General features: G+C 35.2%; 1 protein-coding gene across 2 annotated transcripts in view; it reads right to left on the bottom strand.

Annotated features, from left to right (window-relative positions):
• Window positions 1–665: 665 nt before the first annotated feature.
• SMARCA1 (SWI/SNF related, matrix associated, actin dependent regulator of chromatin, subfamily a, member 1) overlaps window positions 666–23,351 on the bottom strand; it is a 33,086-nt gene continuing 10,400 nt past the window's right edge. For both annotated transcript variants that reach the window (XM_017817567.1, XM_017817576.1), the window contains exons 10-24: window positions 22,916–23,025; window positions 22,041–22,267; window positions 21,369–21,490; window positions 20,886–21,038; window positions 19,316–19,448; window positions 18,192–18,340; window positions 17,463–17,582; window positions 16,180–16,290; window positions 15,879–15,992; window positions 13,857–13,979; window positions 12,199–12,331; window positions 11,151–11,269; window positions 10,739–10,951; window positions 5,500–5,610; window positions 666–4,779 (exon numbers count right to left, since the gene is read on the bottom strand). In XM_017817567.1, the coding sequence (XP_017673056.1) occupies window positions 4,708–4,779; window positions 5,500–5,610; window positions 10,739–10,951; window positions 11,151–11,269; window positions 12,199–12,331; window positions 13,857–13,979; window positions 15,879–15,992; window positions 16,180–16,290; window positions 17,463–17,582; window positions 18,192–18,340; window positions 19,316–19,448; window positions 20,886–21,038; window positions 21,369–21,490; window positions 22,041–22,267; window positions 22,916–23,025 (2,010 nt within the window). In that variant the 3' untranslated portion in view covers window positions 666–4,707. The remainder of the gene's footprint in view (window positions 4,780–5,499; window positions 5,611–10,738; window positions 10,952–11,150; window positions 11,270–12,198; window positions 12,332–13,856; window positions 13,980–15,878; window positions 15,993–16,179; window positions 16,291–17,462; window positions 17,583–18,191; window positions 18,341–19,315; window positions 19,449–20,885; window positions 21,039–21,368; window positions 21,491–22,040; window positions 22,268–22,915; window positions 23,026–23,351) is intronic.

The following is a 23,351-nucleotide window of genomic DNA, read 5'->3' as shown; positions in this document are numbered from 1 at the left end:
TGTTTTGGCTGCAAGTGAGGACAAGATAAGGTGGAACCACATCTCTATTCCCAGCTCCTTCCTCCCAGTCTAGGTGCCTCACCTGAAAAAGAGTGAGGTCTATTAAAAGTCACTGTGAAGCTGAGAGAATTGCTGCTAGCCAATGCCAGGATAAACTGGTCTTCCAGAGCTCCTTACTGTCTTTTTTCAATGGGGTCATCCTGAGAAAAAAAAGTGGAAAATTGAGGACTTGTTTAGGGCATGCACCTTAGCAAGCAGAATATCTAGCATGTCTACTGCTGCAACAACATAGTTCATGGTTCCTACCATTCTATGTCACCCAGACTTAAGTTCCAAAGTATTTCATTTTAGTAACACACCAAAGGTATGAAATAACCAATATACTTTAATACAGGATCAACATACATTGTACAATACTGTACTACAAGATAACACAGGCAAGGCTGTCACAAAAATATAGGCACTACTAGTATATTGTTTTAGATTACAGGAAATGATAGTTTGAAAGCAGACATGGAACAACCGTACAGCCCTTACATTCAGCCACCATAGCCTGAAAGTTATGGGAGACACAATAGCAACAAAACCAAATCAAACTATCTTGAACAGTATCCAAATGAGTGGGCCCATGTGTACCAGAAGTATAATTACCAGAAGACATCGGGTTCATATTAATTTTTATTTTCATATATGTACAACAGGAAACAAATCTCAATTTGAAAAAGTTCAGAAGTTACCTTTAAACAACACAATGTAGACATACCTTTGAGGCAGCAAATATTACTTCTATTAAGGCTCTCATGAGAGAATGGATATCATGCAAATGCAATTAAAAGAGTACATTACATTTCAAAATATGCAAACTAAGTTCAACTTTAACTCTTTCAGAAAAAGAACATAACAAACATTAGAACTGTGACCCACTAAAGCATTTACACACATGCTTGAAGCTAAGTACACGGACTAGATAAACTTAAGTAAAATGTAACAACTGTCACGCTCTCTTAATCAGATCAGAAGTACAGTCAGCGATCAATCCCCTCCAGCAACACAAGTGCCAATGTCTGCACCAACCTTGTCATTTTACATTCACATAAACCGGTACTAACTGCAAAATTCCATGTTTTTTCAGGCTGTAAGGCTTTGGCATTTATTTATGATCACTGAAAGTACTTAATCCCTCCACTGAACGTGGGCAAGAGGCATGCACAGAGAGGGCCTGTAACACAGCAGTGCCCAGCAGGAACTGCAGGCACTGCACAACAAAGTTATTTCTATCAGGCATTTAGAAAGATTCTGATTAATTTTTGCATACTGTACCCCTTGCTTATGATCTCAGAGTGAAAGCTGCACTTTTTTTTTAAACCATGACCAGCACTAGCACTAAATCAAACAAGCAGTGCTAATCTATAAGAAAAAAATTCTTACTTAATATTTTAGTATAGTAAAGCTACTTGTGCAAACAGTATCTAAGGATGGTCTAATATTACCAGCAAGAAGAAAGTTCATTCCTTCTCTGTGTCATCACAACAAACTGAAATTAAATACAATGAAGGTGGTCAGCAGCATGACTTTTTTGGTGTCATCACTAATATAAGACAAAAATAAAAGGACTGATCATTTGGAAGTAATGAATATGTGAAAAAGAAAACCCACCACAATTGTCCTGACCTCTTCCAAGATGTTATGTGCACTGTCTGATGTGTAAAAGGTGCTAGATGACTTTTTCTTTCTTCAAGCCTAATGCTAACACAATCAGATTTTAGTTGTCTGCTGAACAGGAACTCATAAGTTATTTTCAGAATTTTATATCTTGTCATATTTTTGGCAACTCTCAAATTGCCTAAAGGCCCAGACTTTTCAGAAGTTTTGTATCACATTACATTGAGTGCTTACTAACTTCTTACAAACAGTATTCCTCACCTAAGAAAACAGCAGTTAAAAATAGGAAGATTCTTTCATTTCCAGCATCTAATTTTGAGTCGCAGCAGCAGCATATCATTTAAGATACTTGCTAGGCACGTACTGTGTGTGTACCTGCAACTACAGGAACAGAAAAGGGACAAGAAAGATCCATTTTACTTTAATCCTGACCAGCAGCTGTTAGCAATTTTCTTTAGTTATCACTGTAGGACATGATGGATGGGAAGACTCACTACGCTGAGGAACTAGTTTATAGCGTACAAGTGCTCTCAAGGACTGTTGTTCAACAGCACATTCAGCTTAACCAGGGACTACAGACTGTAAAAGATAACAGGTAGCTCCTGGGAGTATCTATCATTCTTCAGAGAAGCTGTCTGGTCAAGGGGACAATATCTGGAAGAACAATTGCATGATCTTTTGCTATAGAACCTGTATATCGTGTCACTGAGGAGGAGAAGAGTGAACATTAACTCAAGTGGTAACTCAAACCAAGAAATCTGCATAAAAGAACATGTTAAGATATTACCATTTTAAGTCTTTCCATACACTTTGCAACACAGAGAAATTGGATACACAAAAACATGCAAGTCAAATAAAGCTAATCTACAATAAACAAAACGAGAATACACTTATTTCAAGACTTAAAACATTAAAATATTCATCCAATGCTAAACAGGAGCAATGGAATAAGCTCTAGACCTAGCCATGTAATTCCATAAAAATTTCAATTGGCTTTTCAGCTTTTATTTTTCCTCCTCTTTTAACTGTTTTTTATAATTTCAGGCCATAAACTTAGTGAGTGGCACATGAGCTGAAAAGTAAATGTAAATAAGGCATCTTCCTCTCTCTATTAATAGCAATACTCCAGGGATTTGTGATTATATATGTACATAGCTGCACAGCCTTTTCCTCGTCCATAATTACATGAGATGTCCTTCTCCCAAGGATAAAGCAGGATGTCAACTAGTCCAATACCAAAAGCATCAGCTGAAGAGACAAGCTTCTTTTCTGAGCAGACCTATCCCATCTGGGTTGCACACTCATTGAAAGCACACACTGACACCCATGACTAACCTTCTGCCTGAAGTTGTGCCCCATCATTACCAGATGTAAATCTCCACTCATCACATGAACCTCAACAGAGGAATACCCTTTTTTTACACTACAAGGCATACAAATAAAAGCTTATTAATAACTTGGTCCCCAAACAAAAACGCCATTCCAAAATATATTCAAATTAATAAAATTATTCATCTTTTAAAATGCTCACTCATTTTAACCCAAACCTTAAACAGAGACCACCAAGAAAAGCTGGAAATTACTCATCAAACTTATACTGAGATACTAAGATACTAATCCCAGAAAACTTCAAAGACATATCAATATATTTTAAATGACATTAAAGAACATGGGCAGAACTCAAGAACTTTATTTTATAAAGTCCTGATTTTACAAATACAGAAGAAGGTACCCAATGCAAAGCACGAAATACAAGGAGTTTAAAGAGGTTTCTTCATCTCAAAACACCTCAAACCACCGAAGGAAGCAAACTGCACCAGAAGAAATGTACAAGTAAGTCTTCAAGGGAAGTACCATGTAAAGCACACTGCATTAATCTAGACTTGACATTATGAGGGCATGTCTCACTGCAGCAAGGTCCATACTAAACACCAGATCAGAGACAGAACATTAAAGTAAAACATTAGATGTCACAGTCACTGTTCTACTGATCTGGGAAAGGCAGAGACTCCAAGGTGAGCAGAAACTATGAACCTGCTTAGTAAAGGCCATTCTTGCAAAGTCAAAAAATCATACATCCAACACTTTCATCCCTTCATTAAAATAGAAATACTAAAAAGGAGCACTCCATAACATATCCCCTTTGCTTCTGACTGACATGTTGAATCAAAGGTAAAAGCAGAACTTCAGCAGAGATAATCAGAGCAACAAGGCAGCATAGCTGAGCAGCCTACCTATCCAAACATGAATTATTTTGTTTGCTACTTAAACAACAAGAAGCTGGTAGTTGGCTACTTCCTTTTATTTGGCATAGAAAAGTTTTCATCTAGAGGTCATTCTGAGAAACACCTCACCTGTGTTTAAATCAGTGATAAAATAAAAAGTATTTGTATTTGCTGTATAAGTATTTGCTGGCTTTTCTTTTGAACATTTCAGAGAAAAATGTCCATTTAATGCTGACAGCAAACAAGGATGTCAGTCTAATTAGATTTTGTTCTGTCATGCTCCTAATCCTGTCTAAGCACTCCTGTGAAAAAAAATCTGATTGATGATGAAGGCACAATTATACAAACCTTAACATTCTCTCTAAATGTAGCTATGCAAAAAAGGGAGAGAGGGTAGGGAAAACAAATATGAAGTATATTTCTCTTCAAATAATTAAGTCAGTTTATTTTCCAACAGCCATATAAATTTAAAATATGAAACAACAATAATACAGCTATAGAATCTAGGTTTTCTTTCAAAGCAGCAGCATATAAAACATATAAAAGCTAAAACCTCAGCACAAGCTTCAAAAAACCAAGGACTGAGTGAATTTTGCCAAAGACATGAAACTCACAAAATACAGTACACAAAAATACTGGAATGCATAAGATATAAAGCTACACATTTTAGGTAAAGAAGGCATTGAGAAGTATACAAAATTTGCAAAATTAAACCATGGGACTTGGGGAGAGTACCATGAATACCAAGAAGTTGGCAATTAATACACGTAGATGGAGTGAAGAAAGTGGCAGTTTAATATTTAGCATTCAGTTTTCAGGTTCATGACTTCACTTTCTTGGCATCTTTTTTTCCAGAGTTCTCAGCAGCCAAATCTGCTTTTCTCTTCTGTGACTAAAGAGAAAAAATAATTATAAATTTAACAAAATGGTGGCATGATAAAAAAAAAATAAATTATACTTTTAAGTTTGTTACTGACTATTCAAAAGGGAGATATGTGACCCTCATGTGTTCTGGAGTTCAGTTCAGCTTTTCAGGATATAATAACATGGCAAACATAAATCCTTGATGTAGACACTTAAGTCTGCCACCCTTTTTATATTCTTGAATCATTGCATGGTCTCAGTGGTGCAGGTACCACACATACCATGAACTGGATGGAAAGTTCAGGACCTTGACTTATACATAATTCTGATCTAAAGATGACAACCCTTCAAAATAAAAGAAGCACTTTCATTTCTTCTTCCAGCAACTACTATGTAGGGGAGGAGTAACAATCTGAGAACAAATAAAACCAACATATGAGGTACAAAAGTAGGTAGAAAGTAGGCAGTGTAACTTTTCCTTAAGAAGAGTCTTCCCCTGCTACTTATACAAAAGACTTTTCAAAAAAAAAAAAAAGCCCCAAAATACTGTATGTTGGGAATACCTATCTAAAAAATCTAAATCTAAATCTAAAAAGTAGAGCTGTGAATAGACAAATATTTCAGTTTAATCTCTCACCTAATGGCCTCTACTAAAGTAATCAGTGCCTATCATTATCTTTTACATTTTCTCACAAAATATAATTGAATTCTGCCCCACTAGAAGGAAAGTAAATGTTGCTAAACATACTGCTGTAACTTTTGCTCCTCTTTTCTTCTTTTCAGCTCTTTCCTTTTCCTCAATTTCCATATTTTCTTTTTCTATTAATGATATGAGAGTATTGCAGCGTCTCTGAAACTCCTAAAGAAACAGAAAACATCAATTTTTTTCAGTAAATTACACAAATTCTCTTGTTTACATAAATATATTCAAAATTCTTGAATCTCAAAGTACTTCCATTTTCCTAAAACATTCAATATTCATGCAGCTTAGTTACTGTTGATCTGTCATTCCCTTAGTGTAACCTTTAAAGAGAGAAAAGATTTACTGAAATATTCAAATTCCTGACAAGGAGTTTTCAGGATTGTATCTTCCAAACTGACATCCCAAAAGACTGACCTGATCTTTCATCTTGGTTAGATGAAGCAAATTACAGTCTGTCAGCACAGTATGGCAGATTTTAGGAAAAGAGGTCTTCAAGTGTATCTTGAGAAAAAGAATCAAAGCCACCTTAAGCAATAGTTTTCTGCAGCAAATAGACTAAAGTTTGGGGTTTTTTTGTGGTAAGACCCTGTAGAGCCCCAAATTGGCAAAAATCTATCCAGTCTGAAATTGTGAACTCACTGCTGTATTTTCAAGCAGCACCCAGGAGGTGGTAGGCCCTAAATGCTTTTAGCATCAAGACCTGCAAGGCATCTGAAAGTGATGAGGACCCAAACAACTCAAAGTAGCTGCACTGCAGTTACTAATGGTCGTCTTGCTTTATAGAACTCAAGTGACTCAGACAGTTTCTTGTACCCCATCTCAAAGGAAAAAAAAATCTCTTACCAAATACCCAACAGTACCGATTCTTATTACAATTATTCAGTATATTCTATGTACATTAAGAACAGTGATTCCATGGGCTTTTCTTTCCAACTCAAAGCAGGAAGCTTTTGTCTGAGCTAAAAAAAAAAGCTGGTAAAATATGTCTTATCTCTATTAAATTCAATGAAGCCATTTTTGAACCACAAGCTATCCTAGAATCACCTAGCAGCATAAATCTTAACCTACAATGGGTCCATTTGCAATGAAGTGAACAGGTGACCTTTCTGCCCAGAAATTAGTCTCTATTTTCTCAGCATCTGTAACCTGTATATTGCCTCAGCCATCATGTTCCCGATGGATAACGATGCAGCCTGAATGCTTTCTTGATCCTGAATGTTCTGAAACAGTCAAGCAAATGACTCATCTTTGAGACATTAAAACACTCAAGCTTAACCACATTCTTTAAGTTCTACAGTTTCCTCAGATTCCTCTGCAAAGGATGCTCCGTGGCCTTGGGTGAAAGCTGTGTAATTCAGAATGGACACAGAGAATCCTGCCACTACAAGAATTCTTTTTACCACACACACACACAAAAGTGTTCAGGACATTTTTTTTTACAACTCCCTTCTAGAAATGTTCCAGTGTCATGCATGTAGCCTCACAAAATGAGTATTACAATAAGTCTTTTCTATCACATGCATGTAAAAGTAACCCCACACCCACCAGTACAGGCTAAACCACAAATTAGGGTGCCATGCTTGTGCCCTAGAATGTGGCAGTCTTGCTGAAGCTAAAATACTCTCACTTCAACTAATGAAACCTCCCAAATTCCACCCAAACAACAGCTTTTAGACAAAAAGGCAATAAGTCTGAGTAAACTTGAGTGCAAGCCATCCCAACATACATTGCATCGCCAAACACAGAACAAAAGAGCCTCTGTCCCAAAATCCAACACTCTACAGATGAATACAGACAATAAAAAGTAATAGAAATAGAAAGATGATTGTCAATATGACAGAAGTATTTTATATCAATTAAATTTGTGTACATTGCACTCAGGAGCTGGGGCAAAGAGTGATGACAAGCTGGTTAATAACAACAACCAGCATGATTTTTACTAGTGTATGAGAAACTGGTTTGTGCTAAATTCAAGACAAGCAACTAAACAGAAAGGATTAAGAAATAACCTTGATCCATTTGCTCAAGGCATTCAGAAAAATCCTCCTCTTTCCTGGGGAAAAATGTTTGCATAAATACATAGATTTATTAAAGTGTACAGGTTCATGGTTAGAATTTCCAGATGGACCACTACTCCAAAACATCTGCTGTGGACAGAGGAAGGACTCAAGAACAATTTTCTCTGGAATATCACAGAAGCAGTTGACAGTAAGATGTGACATGCACCCAGGTTTCTTTACACCTACCATCAGAAAGAATCTGCATGATAAATCCTGCACTGAGCAGCTGAAATTTCAATATGGACTGCTCCATTCCATTTCATTACTACAAAAATATGCTTATTTAAAATGCCTTGCACTTTTAGAGATGAGTTTTTATTCCGTGTGGCCTGATACTTTTTCTCTTTAGGATGGAAAGAGATAAGATGTACTTTGCTCACCCCTTCATAGCTATAAAGACCAGTATTGCAATAAGTAAGATGGGAGCACTGAACCATCACCTTCCGCATGAGTGAAGGCAGAGATGCTGACCTGGGAGCAAAGCTTTATCCACAGGCCTGGATATTCCTGTATTTACAAATGAGTCATTTGTCTTATGCTAGGTAGGGTTTGCAGAAAGGTAAAAAAGAATATGCATAATTTATGACTTCAGAGAACAGATACCTGCTTCACTACTGCCATGATATTTTGCATTCTTCCTGCACAGACAGAAATAAAAGAACAAAAAAGAACTGTGCTCAATTTAAAAAGAAAAAAACCCTACAATCTTAGGCACTCGTGATCTCTTTGAAACCTTACATTTTGGGTAAATCATCTGATTTTGGAATAAATAAACGAAGCAGAATTTGTTTTTCAAAGAGAAATCTTCAGGAGAAGAAACAGAAGTAATAAGATGGAAGATAAATTAGCTATTTGTATGGAATTCAAGAGACATCTAGTGGTTAGGACACAAAGTTTTCTCAAAGAGCCTGCTAAGTCTTTTTCAGAATTATGCTGCCCTTTCTATCTCATTTCATATCAGCTTAAATGATTACATGTGAATTTCAGCATTCTAAGAAGTCTTCTCCACTTGCACTAAACTTATTTACTCCTCTGTAAATAATTGTATTTATATTTGGTTCATTATTCTTGGTATCATGATTTTTCCAGAACATTTCTTTACCAAAAAAAAAAAAAAATCACCAAACTAGTGTAAAATGGACCCATAGAAATTAATCCCCCCACAAATGTCTGGATATTAGAATACATAGATTATATCAGTGATTTGCAGTTATAAACTACTAAACCATACATAGCATGACAATTTAAAACATTTAAGAAAATTAATGTGCACTGAAAACGAAAGATTGCTTTAGCTTTGTATTTTCATGACATTATTTTTCAGCTGTGTGATAGCAGAAAAACTAAAAATATTAATATTAATGGATGGAATTTTAAGAGAAAACCTAAGCCAGAAGATTCACTATATTCCCAGTGCCTCAATTTCAGCATTAGAAACCACGGTACTTATTTCTGCACTTGAGCAAATTATTTCTATCCCCTTTAAAAAGAAAAGTATACTGAACATAAGGATCTGCAAGGAGATTTAAATTGCATATCTAACTCCACCCCTGACAACTATATATCAACTAATATTAAAAGCCGAGCTACATTTTTAATTTCTAGTACCCATCTCTATGATTTACTTCAGTGAATTCCTGCATAGACAACTTAAAAGAAACTTCTTAATGGACTAAATATTGGAGGCTTCTCTCTTTATGGACATAATTTTAAAATCCAGTATTTCTTCAAACAGACATTTTAGTAAGTAATGCTTGTAATTCTTTTTAATTAAGGGCTAACTGCTGCACTATCCAAAAACACTTTAATTGCTGAAATATCAAGCAGAAATTGTATTGCATAATTACAAGCAGTACTGGGAGAAGCAAATATACCCACCTGTTCAAATACACATTTTAAATATTTTATCTTATGTTTTATTTATTCTTAGTACAGTACCCAGAACTCTGAAAGAACATTTTATAAACAAATCCTGAGGCCAGAAAATTAAGTCAGTAAACAACAATGCACAGTGGCTCTGCAAATGCTAGACTAAACTACTAAAAAATCCAGATTTCTATACAAAATGACATTTAAGTTATATGACTGCAGCACAGCATTTAATTGAAAATTTGTTTACAAGACAATGGGGAGAATCTACAACAGCTGTANGGAGCTCCAGTCTCTTTTATCACCCACAACCAATACGATTTTCTATTCGAGCAGACAGAGAAGTGTTACAGCTCTCACTCATTGCAAGATTAAGTTATTTCTAGTATTACAGAGAAATTTGGAAGTACATTTTTCCTATTTAAACACGTTCATGTGAAAACACGTTTGTGTTTCTTACATAAGGTGCACTGATTCACAAATTTTACTCATAAAGAAAAGGAACTGAGTCAGGGGAGGGCTAAACAAAAATCCCAGGGCAAAGCTAACAGTTTTTAGTAATTGAAAGAGTTCCAATATTCTGATGTTGGTACCTACATAGTTTCTTATTTGCAACCACCAAAGTTTCTGTTAGTGTTATCAATTCCCACCTAATGACTAAATTAAAAATTAATGGTTCTGCTCTTATGACAAAGGGAAAAAAATCTGAAATTCAGAGTACTAGTCTACTTTCTGTTGAAATTGCATTATATTCCTTAAGTATGAATAAAATCTTCAGAAAAGTATACCTAAAGAAATGTAAGCACTTTCATGTGATAATCCACATTCACAACTACAAAGTGCATTTTAAACCCATTGCTTCAATGATTAATTCCTATGTGAATCACTAACATTCCTCAGACTTTTAGAAATTAAATACTACATTAGAAAAGCTATTCTTTTCTCCAAGTATATAATTTAGATGGTTGTGGTCTTTAATATTGTCCAACAATTCTAAAAAAGTCATATTTTAAGAGACATTGTTCGATAAAACATTCAAGTCTGCAATAAACTAACAAGGATATTTGTAAGTTTAGTCTACCTCTGCATTAATCCCTTTGGGTAACATGGGACTTCAGCTTGGCAGGTTTTCTAATCTGTTTGTTTCAGTTGTATTGTGTTGTTTACTGCACTAAGGGAAAAGGTTACTTTATAAAAAAAAAAAAGAAATGAAAATGAAAACCGAAGTTATTCTTTCAGCACTTGTTTCCTCAACATCAAAGTTCAAGCACAAATCCAAATTTTATGTGATGGTGCTTAAAAAAAAGGGAACAAGATATTTCATATAATGCCTTGTCCACGTAAGTGATACCCACCATGGCAGTTCTGGATTTGATGAACCAGTCGAACCTGAACTGAGGCGCGTTGCGCACACACTGCCTCAGCTCCTCGTACACATTTTCTTTGTCAAAGCCCATCTTGTGCAACATACATATCAAAAATCTGTCTTCTTCTTCCGTGTAATTTTTCCCTTTGTTTGTTCCATACTGAATACGCAGCTGATGAAAAGGTGCTTTATACCTTGCAATCTGAATGCAAAACAAAAATGAGGAATAATAAACATACACTATTGCATCAAGGATTTATTACATATTAGCATAGATCACTGATAGATGGTATACTACATAGGATATAAAGGAATACAGAACTCCCATCCCTAACTATTCCTTTTCTGAAGGAATTTGAAAGGAGTCAGCTGCAGAAAACAAAAAAACCTGGAGTGATTACTTTGGCATCGAGGGCTTTCTTGATACTGATCCTCCGTTGAATTCTTGCCTCTCCTCGTTCAATTTGAGCCATAATCCTCTCAATGTCCTGTAGTTCATTACAACGTTCCCAGAAAACAGCTAAAAACACAAAACAAAATTGTTGAATGTAACCTTTTCCTCTGCTCTTACTACTTTACTCAGTTACTTCACTCTGGCAAAAAAAGAATGTAGCTTGTGGTTTCATTAAATCTTAAAAGATGTGCTAATGCTTTCCCAGTTTACTATGCTAGCCAAAAAATAAACTTGCACAGACCCTTTATTCAGTATCCTTAAAAGTTAACTATAAGTAAAGGTTTAGTAAAAATTTCTAACAAATTTTACATTCAATATAATTAACTGTAGTCATTTTTAAGGACTGCTTTCCATAACAGTAGTGAAACAGGTTAGAGCCACTGGTGTAGCAGTAAAATACATTACTATTTTTGTTTTCACTAGTTATCTCTATGGGCAGAGACTACTTAGTCTGTATGTTATAAAAGCTAGTAAACTGTTGTTTCTACAGTGACAACTTTTAGCCAATCCAAAATAAACTCAGTGCTTTGAAGGGAACTCTTCTGGAGCTCTTCCTTTTTAACTGTAAGAAGAATATCGCAAAGCTAAATTTTATGGTGTTCATCCAAGAATGAAAGAGGAAGAAATCTGTACAAATTAAAAAGCATTTTGTAAATACAAAAGACAAAGGTATGGTGTACTAGCAGAGACACAGCATAAAGAATCACATTGGCACTACAAGGCAACTTTACAATTCCACAGGTCCATGTGTCAATGTAAATTAACCATGTATAATTCTAAATTTTGACTAAGGAGGGATGAAGGCAGCTGCAGGTGGTTTTTATATCCTGAAAAATCAACCTTTTTAACAGAATTAAGTCTTTTGAAAAAAACACTGTATACTGTAAAAAAAAAAAAATCTTACACACATACAAATTCTGCATTTTAAAAGAACATGTAGCAAAAATTATGGTAATACTGTGTGATTAAGAAATACATTTCAAAACATCACAAACCTGAATACTCAATGACCTCCTCAGGTGACTTTCCTTCCACCTCACGGGCAATATTGTCTATATCGTCACGCCCGTATTTCTCATTAGCTTTAATAAACTGGTTAAAATCTCTTTTATTCCAGTTTGTAAAACCCTGCAAGCAGCAACAGATCAAGAAGGTATTATTGGGAAGAAGGGAAACATTTTGCAGAATTTTGACATATGTATGTACCATTTGCTCTGCCTGGCAATGGCTCTGACACATCATGTAATTACAGTGGCTAATGGTGTTTCAGGATTTCCATAAACTCGCATTATCCAGGGGCTTATTACTGAATCATTAAAAGTCTAAAGAGGTTTTTTTTTTGGCAGGAGTCCACATGCATTAGTAAGAAGTTTTTACCCTCTCTTTTTAAAGTTTTTGTGATATTTCTCCAAAGAAACAAGCTCAATGACAGTCACCTTTCAGCAGATACAAGAAACACATATCTGAGGAGTACAGGGTGAGCAATGCAATGTCATTACAAGTTCTTAGAGCAGTGCAAGTATCTAAAGCAAGAGCTCCTACTTCAGACATTTACAAACCTGGTACCAGACAAACAGTTGGATGAAAGCATAAGTATGTCAAGAAATGATCTCTAGTCCAAAAAGATGCAATCAAATGGAAACTCTATAGCACTGTCAAACAGAGAATTTGTTATGTACCAAAGAAATCAATCCAAAACTGAACAAGTAAAGCAAGACGCAATGCACAAAAACATCATCCAAGAAAGAGACGTTACAATTTAAAGACAGGAAAAGGAGAAAACAGCAAGAACAAACAAGACAATCACATGCCTGAGCAGTAATCTGTAGTGCACTGAGTTTCTTTCATCACAGAAATATATTTACAAGGAACTCTGTCAGTTCTGCAACTGAATAAATTCACTCCACAATTGGACAGCATCTTTAGAACTAGTATAATGTACACAAGTATTTCCTTTTAATCGTTAACAGCAGTACTGATATGCATATCAGCACCAGTTTAAATATTTCCTCTGCTATACACAGGTGAAATTAGTAGTAAAATTGTGACCTTGCAATTTTCTTCCAAGGTACACTATTTCTTTCACAGAAAATTTTCTGAATCAAAAAATCCTGTTACTTTGAGATACACCTTTCTCTGTAACAATCAACTTCTAATAAGCCTGCTGACCATCCAATAGGGCAAGAACTAGCCAGGGACAGGAATTCAGTCCCAGTATAAAAAGGACATGCCTAACAACTCAAGTAGGACAGAATTAATAGATGTGATGTGCCTTAGACATCTGCATAAACACCATCTTATGTTGATAGAGGCTTGTCCTGATTCAAACCCTTTTTGATTAAAAAAATCCACGCAAGCTATATGTATACAGGAGAAACCTGCTGACTGGGTTTCTGCAGGTACTGCTGGGTAGTGCATCTACTATACAAGTTCTGGCCTCAGAAACATTCAAGGACATTCAAGGAAATAGTAAATTCGTTCAAGGGCAGGAAAGGTCCCTCAAAGCAAAACCAAGGAAAATCATTACATGTTATGTACTTCCTTCTTTCAACAACATCAGTGTAGCTTTCCTGTGTGTATTTACCATTATTAGTACTTACTTTCCATCATAGTAAAAACACATGATGAAATACTTCAGTTCTTTCTATTTTACCTGTGTGAGAAGTTTTTCTTTCTCTTCAGTTTCCTCAGTATTCAGAGGCATAGACTCATCTATCTTCTTTTGTTCCTCCTTTTGTACTTGAGCTGCATTTGGAAGATCAGGATTCCTGGGGACCTAAAATCAGGGGTATCAGAAAGCAGTAGTGCAGCAATTGTTATTTTAAAGACTGTATTTTAAAAGTACTGATCTGTACAAGTTACCAAATGTGTTTTAGCTAGATCAAATCTTACTGCTTAAACCCTTCCTCCCAAAAATAGGACTAGATTTTGTCAAGTGTCTTTTAGAAGTTTGTTATGCCCTGTACTCACCGCTTCCACAAACAACTATTTAAGGGTACTGTGAGGGGCAGAGCCCCACCTTGTGTAAGCTGTAGCAGTTCACTGATTTCAGTGGCACTTTTCATCAGCTAAAGGACCTGCTCTCCCACATCCAATGGTTTAAAATGCTGTATAACTACAGTGAGATCCTAAGTTCTGCCAGGTTTCCTATGAAATTATGCACACAGCCGAAGTAAGGACCAGACAGACAACACGAGGTAAACAAGGCCAAGCAACATTTTATCTCTTTCCACACTGACCCATTTAATATTCATGGCCTTTAAGCTGTGTATTGCAATTCCACTACACTCAACAGCAAACAAGTCTGAAACCAGTGTCCAGTAAAGATTTTGTAGAACTATTGCCTTTTGCTGCAAAAATATGTAAGTTAAGAGCTGTTTAGCTGTTTTTAATATCTAAGAAATTTTCTTGACTTTGATGGTTTAAATTAAGACTGACACATAAAGCTTAGTTCCTACCTATTTCATACCTTCTGATACTGTTTATGGCAGTTTTCAGTTTTAATAATAGTCTCTTCAGAAGCAAAGTTCCATTTCAAAGAACAAATTTAATCATATTTATCATTTTTACCACCAGTAAACAGTTACACTAACTTTTTAAGATAACAAGTATTCATGTTTAACCTATCCAGTCTGACAGGTTTCACTAACAGGGCTGGAAACCTCTCTGTTTTCATGCATATTGTCAACATCAGCAATCCTCTCATCCTTCATTGTTGGATCATTAATGGAACAAATTCTTTCCCTGAGCTAATTATACTCCTTTTAATGCTTATCTCAGTTCTATCCTGTCATCCATATAAATTCTCTTTGCTTCAAACTAGATTCTGAGAGACCTTCTTTTTTTTCTCTTAAAAATATAATTTTGCTAATTTTAATTCTACTTTTGGGCAACACCAATTTTCTATCTGTTGCTTTGTATGACAAGTTTATGTTTTCCAACACATTTTATAGGTGATTTCTTCTTGCTGAAACCTGCCATGAAACTTGGGGCTTTTTAAAGCAAGTTACAGACATGTCTAGTAGGGGATCCATTTGATTTACTCAGTCAATACTGGTGGAAGTAAAGATAATCAACATTAAAACAGAATCTGAGTTCACTACTTGTCCAGTAACGTCAGCAGGGAAGAGGGAGAAATTCAACTAAGGCATAGTAGGAACTAAAAAGAAAAGAAAAAAAGAGAAGTCTGTTGTTTGGTTTCCTTTTTGTAGTATTAATACATTCAGACTTCTCCACATCTTTAAACCTTTTATATCCCAGCAAAATCAAAGGAAAATCATTATCAGTTCACTTACCTTCATATCAACACAAAGACAGTATTATCTTAAGTTACTTTCTGCATAAGATATACAAAAGCTTTAACAAAAAAAGTCATACTCTGGAAGGTGACCTTATATTTCTCAGCTAGACCACATATCACACTTTTGGGTTTGAGTACTTGAAGCGTCACAACTGTCTCTACTTTTTCTACTCTATTTTATTGTTAGGAACCCACCACAAAACACAAAGCTACACAGATATGAAATTTGTAGTGAAGAAAAGAATTACAGATTACTTTTTCTGCTCCACAGTGGAACAGAACCAGGGGAATAGAGGTTTTAAGTTGCAATAAATCTGCAATGAGGAATACAAATACATTTCACTGGTTTGAAGAGAAAAAAAAAACCAACATTACCTTATATCCTATAGTCTTACGATAATACAGAATTTCTTTTTCCAGAAGTTCAAATAACCGTGGTGGGAAAAACTGAAAATCCTGAATATTTGGTTGTTTCGGAGGTCGTGGAGCCTTCAAAAATACACAGATACACCAACATTATATAAGCTTGACTTCTGTGCAAATACATTCTAATAATTCAGCAGCAGTGGCAACCTATCACTTTGTAAATACAGAGGGTGAGAGCACGGGATGCAACATGGGAGAGAAGTAGCAAAAGATTAACATAAAAAGCCTTCCATACTTGCCAACTTCTTACCTTTGGGACTTTTGGTTCACTAACACGTAGGGCTTCTCTGAAATAAGCATCAACTGCATAATTAGCTTTGCGTTCTCTTTTTGGAGGTTCAATCCATTCCATCATGCTCAGCTACACACAGATTAGAATAAAAACGTATTTAAGTAGCTTTATGCTTTCCTAAAGTCACAGGAACAATGACTGAAGTGGCAGTGCAAAACAGGAATGTATTTTTGCATGGCAAATGTATTGGTTGTGCTCAATAACTTGGGTACTACAACAGAGTTCAAAAATAAGCTAGAAATTACAGCTGATTAACACATTTAAGATAATACACAAGCAAGGCAGGGGAGTGGCAAGAACAGATCCTTTTACAGTATTTTAGGTGTGTCAAACACCTGAGTAAGGTTGTGATTCCATCTACCAAAACACAATGGAAGGACCGGGGACTTGGGCTCTGAATACTCTAATTTCTTGTGATATGAATAAATTGCTTCTCCATCTACAGAGGCTATAACATAGACAAAAAATCCATTAAAAGTAGATTAATCTTAACTGAATCACTTGAAGTTACTTAAGTGTATTTCAAGACTATGCTGTATTTAACTTACTTCTTGTAATGAAATTATCAACATGAAGAAAGAACCTTACGCACACACTGCACTATATTCTCATTAAACAATTTATTTTTCTAAATGTTTCTTCAAAATTGATAAGAAACCTGGGCTAGAAGGGCATTTTGTAGTTAACAAATAATAATTCACATATCTGATTCCAGGTAAGACCTTCAGGATATCTTCTCTATACATCCCACAAAAAACAAAGAGACACAAAGGGAACATTGTGGGACTGAGCACTACCTATTTGTTTGGATGATCCTTCTATTACTACGTAAATCAATGTACAAACAGTGCACATTAATGCTTGTGACTAAAACTTTCACTGCAAAACGAGACTAAAGTCCAAGATCCACACACAGAATCAGGTCTGGTCTTCCCCCTCAGATATGTGACAGTAAAATAAAGCTGAATGCAGCAGTATAGTAGGATGCAACATGGTACTTTTGCTGCAGAAAGGATAAAATTTGAGCAATATTACCAGATTTTACCATGAAAAAGATCAGTGGACCTGAGAGCTAATTTAAAAAAAATGATATTTAAAGAATATTGATGTTTTTGCAGAGTCGAGTGAGTTTTTCAATAGCTCCTAACTTCTCCAGAATAACCTTCATAGCCATAACTTTTATAGTATGGCCTTTATACTTGCGCCTCTCAACTTAAGTCTTAAAGACTAAGAAAAATTACCTTTTGCTTTTCTCTGTAATCTTCACCTTCAAAGTTGTATAAGCTCATCTCTGTGTCCATAGTGAAATTTCGCAAGGAGCTCTCCCCCATTTTCTGCAATCGTTCATTCATTTCAGCTGTCTAAAAAGAGAGGAAGATACTTTTAGGTTCACTTAAGCTATTTTATCTTTCCTGAAAAATACAGCTTTCATCATTACTGCAACATTCACAATGTCTCTTTCTGCTTTAAACTTTTACTTACATTTTCTTGTAAAGAGAGATGCCCATTGTGCTTTTCAATTTAGAACAATTTGACTCCAAGACTCTCCATTAAGCTAAATTTATTATGCTGGGATGTAGTCCTACAACTGTAGGATTTAACTTCTAAATTTAAATTAAATTTATGCCCAACTCCTTGGAGCTGAAATGGCAGTTCATTTTTCCACAGAGCTATCTAATCCCTAATGAAGTTCCATAAAGATTTTGTGTCTATTAGAATTGTTGGCATTAAATTTACATTTTTTTAAAAGGCCACAAAATAAACCGTGCTTAAGATATGATGCACACAGTCTGAACCTTGAAAATAATTACAACTCAACTCCTTCAAAACTTTCATATGATTTAAAACATGTACAAACAGTAAAAATTTGGCATAAAAGTAGATTTACATCACCAGATCCCATTTCAATTTTGTACACATATATTTCGTGTCTGATACATTTTGAATTCCATACAAAACTGTTCTCTAACCTTCTTTTCACCTCTTTCTAAAATAGTCGTTATATCTTCTTCTGTCAGCTCACTATCTTTGGAAGCAAAAACATGAGTGGCTCCGTGGCGGATCATCTGCAGCATTTCATCTTTTGCCAGTTTGTTGGACTGTTGGTCTATGAGCCTCCCTAAAATTAGAAGAAATGTGTTGAAAGTCATAATTACAGGTGGTCTAGTAGGACCATGCAAACAGTGGATTCTTTTAGTTCACTGACAGAACAAGAAAGGAAAAACAGAACAACCATACAGAAAAATTACATTTCACTGGAGATGACAATAAATGGAAATCAAGAACTTCAGGGAAAATAACAAAACAACAACTTTAAATCAAGCCATAACAAAAACGTTTCACATTCAGATAATCCAAATTTTACATTTAAGATCTTATTCTTACAAAGCTGAACTTTTAAGATCACAATCTTTTTTCAGGATGAAAAATGACAAAGTATTCTGTAATAACCATTAATAAGTATTTGATATCTTTAACACTCACTTGACTGATTTCAACCCAAATTTCTGAATATTTTTCCCAAAATTTGAATTGCTGTCCCAAAATTTCACTTATCCTATCTCATCTCTTCAACATGCTATCAATATTTTGACCATCATCCTTTCAGTAGCCCACCCTCGAGGAAATACAAGCAACCTTCAAAACTTAGCTTGGGCACCTTAGTTTTTGACAAACTATTCTTCCAAGAGCTTCTAAGCAAAGATGCACAAAGCAGTTTTAATGTTCAGTCAATTCTTTTGTAGTAAGAAGCACATGTATATAGTTATTTTATCTGCCATAGAACATATCTTTTTTTTTTTTCTCATTTTTAACACATCACAAATCCAAGTAACATCTATTCAGCTGTAGTTTACTTTTCTCATTCAGGCTCTTAATATAAGTCTACATCTACATTTTTCAGGAAATAGAATTTAAAATAATTCAGCTGAACAAGTGAATAACGTATACATTAGGGTTTCTTGGGTTGATTTAGTACACTGCTATTATACATAAGGCCTGCTTTCTCTAACACTGTACATTTGTACAGCCATTTAACCATACTTTAAGGGACTGAACAATTCTGTTGCAGACAAACATATATAGCAGTTGATACCTTGTTGTATAACTATAGAGTCCAGCCTCAGTTTTATTTCAGCTCTTTCTACAATCCTCTCTTCAACAGTATTATCAGTGATAAGTCGGAACACCCGTACTGGTTTCTTTTGACCAATACGATGCGCACGGTCCTAACAAACATAAATCAATGAGTGTTCAGCAACAAGAACTCACAAGCAATAGACAGTTAGCTTGCAGAAACAGCAGACTCAGACTAGCATGTACTCCTTGCTTCCTCACCTACTATTCAAGAGCATACAAAAATGTCAAACCAGTGTAGTAATATTTACCTATACCTGGCTGTTACAGTGTTTATGTTTGAGTCATTCTGTAGCACTAAATTCATCTCCCTCTTGTAAATGAAGATATCTTAATGTCTGCCTAGACTGCAGCTGGGAAGTGGGGATACAACAATACACACACACACATTTGCACTGCTTTCAAACTAATCCTCTCACTTGACACAGGTAATGAAACTCTGGCATCCCTGGCTTGAGCATATTGATTCCTTGGGCAAAGTTCCTGCAGCCACAGCTTCAATACTGTACTTGTCCTAAGCCAGCTACGTTAAATCATCAACATGCAGCTGACACAGTACAAGTACAACACACAGAGTATGAGGTTTATAACTGACACACTATATTTGTGTTTGTGACAAACTTGTGTTTATCCTCTCTGGAAAATGTGAACAAAAATATTTTGTCATCTTAAATAAAAAAGTTAAACAACAATCCTTCAAGCTGTGGGTACCAGGATTTTCTGACTGTCCTTAAAAAATGATCTGTTAAGTCTTATACTCTCCTGCATAATATTTATTTCTTCCTGAAAACCCTACTGAAGTTCACAAATCACACTCATCAGCTTCCAGGACGTTGGTCTACTATTGGCAGTCAGCATGCATATCAAAAGGATGAGCTATTCACATGAAATATTTGATGAGTTTAAGTGCATTAAAAAAAAATTAAATATTACAAACCACTGAACAAATACCCACCCTCCCAATCACGCAAGGAGGATCATGTGATTTTTATTCCACATGAAACAAATTACAGACTATTTTTTTTTTACATTCAGCACTCAGAAAGAGAAGATTTTAGTATGTTTTACCCAAAGATAACTTTTTTTTTCCCAGCATCACCACTGAATGATTTTATGCTTATGCAGAAACAAGGTGGGTTGCAAAAGCATAAATTTTCCAAATAAGAGAAATATAAGGTTGCATACTTTTAATCATTTATTTTGGAAACAGTCCTCTGTTATTCACTTACTGTTCTTTTCTGGAAAGACAGATATTAAGAATGATTCTATAAACAATATTGATACAGTATTTCAATAGAAGTAATCTGTCATTATGAAAATAATTCAGACGAATATTTACAGACAAAAACCTACAGTTACTTCCACAAATTCTATTCAGGCCTTTTCATTCAATTCCTCAGTTTCTTGGTACTGTCTTGTGTATACAAAAAGTAAAGAAAAATAACAAAAATGTGAGTTTTGAAAAGAGTTGTACAAAACAGAACACTGACAACTTCAACAAACGAACGTGTATTAGGGAGTCAACTCACCATGGCTTGCAGATCTACTTGAGGGTTCCAATCTGAATCATAGAGAATAACCACATCAGCAGTAGCCAAATTAATTCCAAGACCTCCAGCTCTGGTACTCAGCATGAAAATGAATTTACTGCTGTTGGGAGCGTTAAATGTGTCTATTGCTTCCTAAAAGAAAAAAATGTGGTGTTGATTAAGTATCAGATCTTTCAAACAAATTTCCAAACTGTTGGTGGCTTTTCAATAAAATTTCTTTTAAATTTACTCAATTTTCATATTAAAAAAATTATCCAAGTAAGAAACTGTAGATTTTCACAAGTGGAAAAATCCATACTGGGTCCACAATATATTCTATTTTTCTTAGAATATGCCCTTGGCAGCTTTTTAAAAAGTGTAGCATTTTTGCTTTAAAAAATTATGTAGCTATCCATAAATATGTAAATAATAACTTCTTAATAATCTAATACATAAAACCAAACTAATTTCTTGTTTATATACCTCTCTTTCTTCATGTGGTGTCTGTCCATCAAGTCTGCAGTACTCATACCCACGCCACATGCAATAGTCTTCCAAAATATCCAGCAAGCGAGTCATCTGACTGAAAAGGAGAACTCTTGAACCTGACAGAATACAGAAGGTTTTGTTGTTGGTTTTATGTTTTCACATTAATCTTATCACAGAGCTAATATAGAGCATGACTGAGAATTTATGTGAAATATTCTGTACTATGTCTAACTCACGTCTCTTCTGAAGTTACTTTTCTGGTATTGATTTAACTACTCAAGACAGATTATTTGATAAATTATACAGGAGAAATACACAACCAAAGAAACAGAACACTTCAAACCATCGTAAGATAATTAGGTAACAACTGATGTGCACAGACAAACTCATCTTCTCACTGGAAATTTTCTTCAAGAAAGGAAGAGTAGAGTTTCCTTTCTCCTTTCTTTCTGCTTCTCCAAATTTTTAGTCTTACTCATCATTCCTGTAAGACTTCTTTCCCTCCATGTGCTAAGATCTACAGAAAATTAATTTTCAACAAAACCTCACAAAGTAATGAAAGCCTTCTCAGTGGAGGGAAGACAAGAATGAACCTATGCTCTTTTTGAAAGGTAGTTTTACTTACAATGAGCACTCAGATCACTGCTGTCCATAACCAGTACTCACCTTGCTCTCTGAGTTTTGCCAGCAGTTTATCCAGCACTAACATTTTACCACTGTTGGTGATGAGATGTGTGTCAGTGGTGTAGGGAGGGCCTGGCTCAGCACCATCAAACAGGTAAGGATGGTTACAGCACTTCCGCAGCTGCATCAGAATATTCAGCAGACGCATCTTATCCATCTTCCCAGCTGAATTCAGGATATCAATATCTTTCATCAGGATCCTTGTATACCTGAAGTTTTAAAGGCAACTTTGAAAAACTCTCAGGTCTGTATTTGACATTCAAAACATGCATAAAACCCTGCAATATCCCAATTACTTATTTCTGGACACGGGAGCTTGCTTTGTTTATATAACAATGAGCTATATTATTATGAAACTTGGCAAAAAACATCTGACTAATAAGAATTTATAGATCCATACCTAAACATGAAAGGCAATCTGTTTGCAAGTGACAGTGATCTGTCATTTACTGGGTTATCTTTCATTTCAGTAGTACACAGTGGATTAAACATATCACTTATTTGACAGAAGCTGCTACACTGATCTGCCTCCTTTTCCTCACATTTTTCCTGGGTATGTAGCTTCTCAGAGTTTTATTTTAATTTCAGGTGAGACTTTTACTGGTGCATACATACTTGGATCAAAGGAGGAAGCTTAGGAGGCACATGTTCTTTCAAACAAACTTAAGGAAGGAAAAACAATTCTGCTTTCTTCCTCCCAGCTCTTTTCATTGGCCTTCCTGAGTTCTTTTTAACTTGTGCATTTTTTAAAAAAGCCTCAAATACAGGTTTCTCTTTCTCAACACTCAATTATAAGAAGAAAAATAACATCAATGTGTGTATCAGAAAAGAATCTTACTTTGATGTAAATAACTCACCATTCTCTCTGCATTTTGCTGAGCCCAAGATAAATTTTTACTTCCTTCTTTGGAGGCAAACTCTTTTCAACTTCACCTTTTATACGACGCAATAGAAATGGCTTCAAAACCTACACAAATTAAGGGGTTTTATACAGATAAATGTATAAAATTGATTGCCTCAAATACAAAATTAACAGACTCAGTTATGTGGTATGTATTCAGAACTAACCAATATCTATTGCTGTCATGGTGACTCCTTCAGAAAAATTCTGCTAAAGTCTGCAAAACAGAGTTGTCCAGTAATGACTAAGTTCACACATAAATATGCAACCCTAGGTAAGGATTGCCACATTCTTCCCAATTGTTATCCTAAGCAGGGGCCAAACCCATAAGCTTATAAAATCTACTTCTTTTTAACCTAAGCTCTGTTTCATTTCCACTAGCAGCATATACA

This window comes from Lepidothrix coronata, unplaced genomic scaffold, assembly GCF_001604755.1.
Source record: "Lepidothrix coronata isolate B3197 unplaced genomic scaffold, Lepidothrix_coronata-1.0 Scaffold2, whole genome shotgun sequence".
NCBI classification, from domain to species: Eukaryota; Metazoa; Chordata; class Aves; order Passeriformes; family Pipridae; genus Lepidothrix; species Lepidothrix coronata.
The sequence above is the reverse complement of the archived record's forward strand: the minus strand, read 5'-3'. Positions and strand labels throughout refer to the sequence as shown.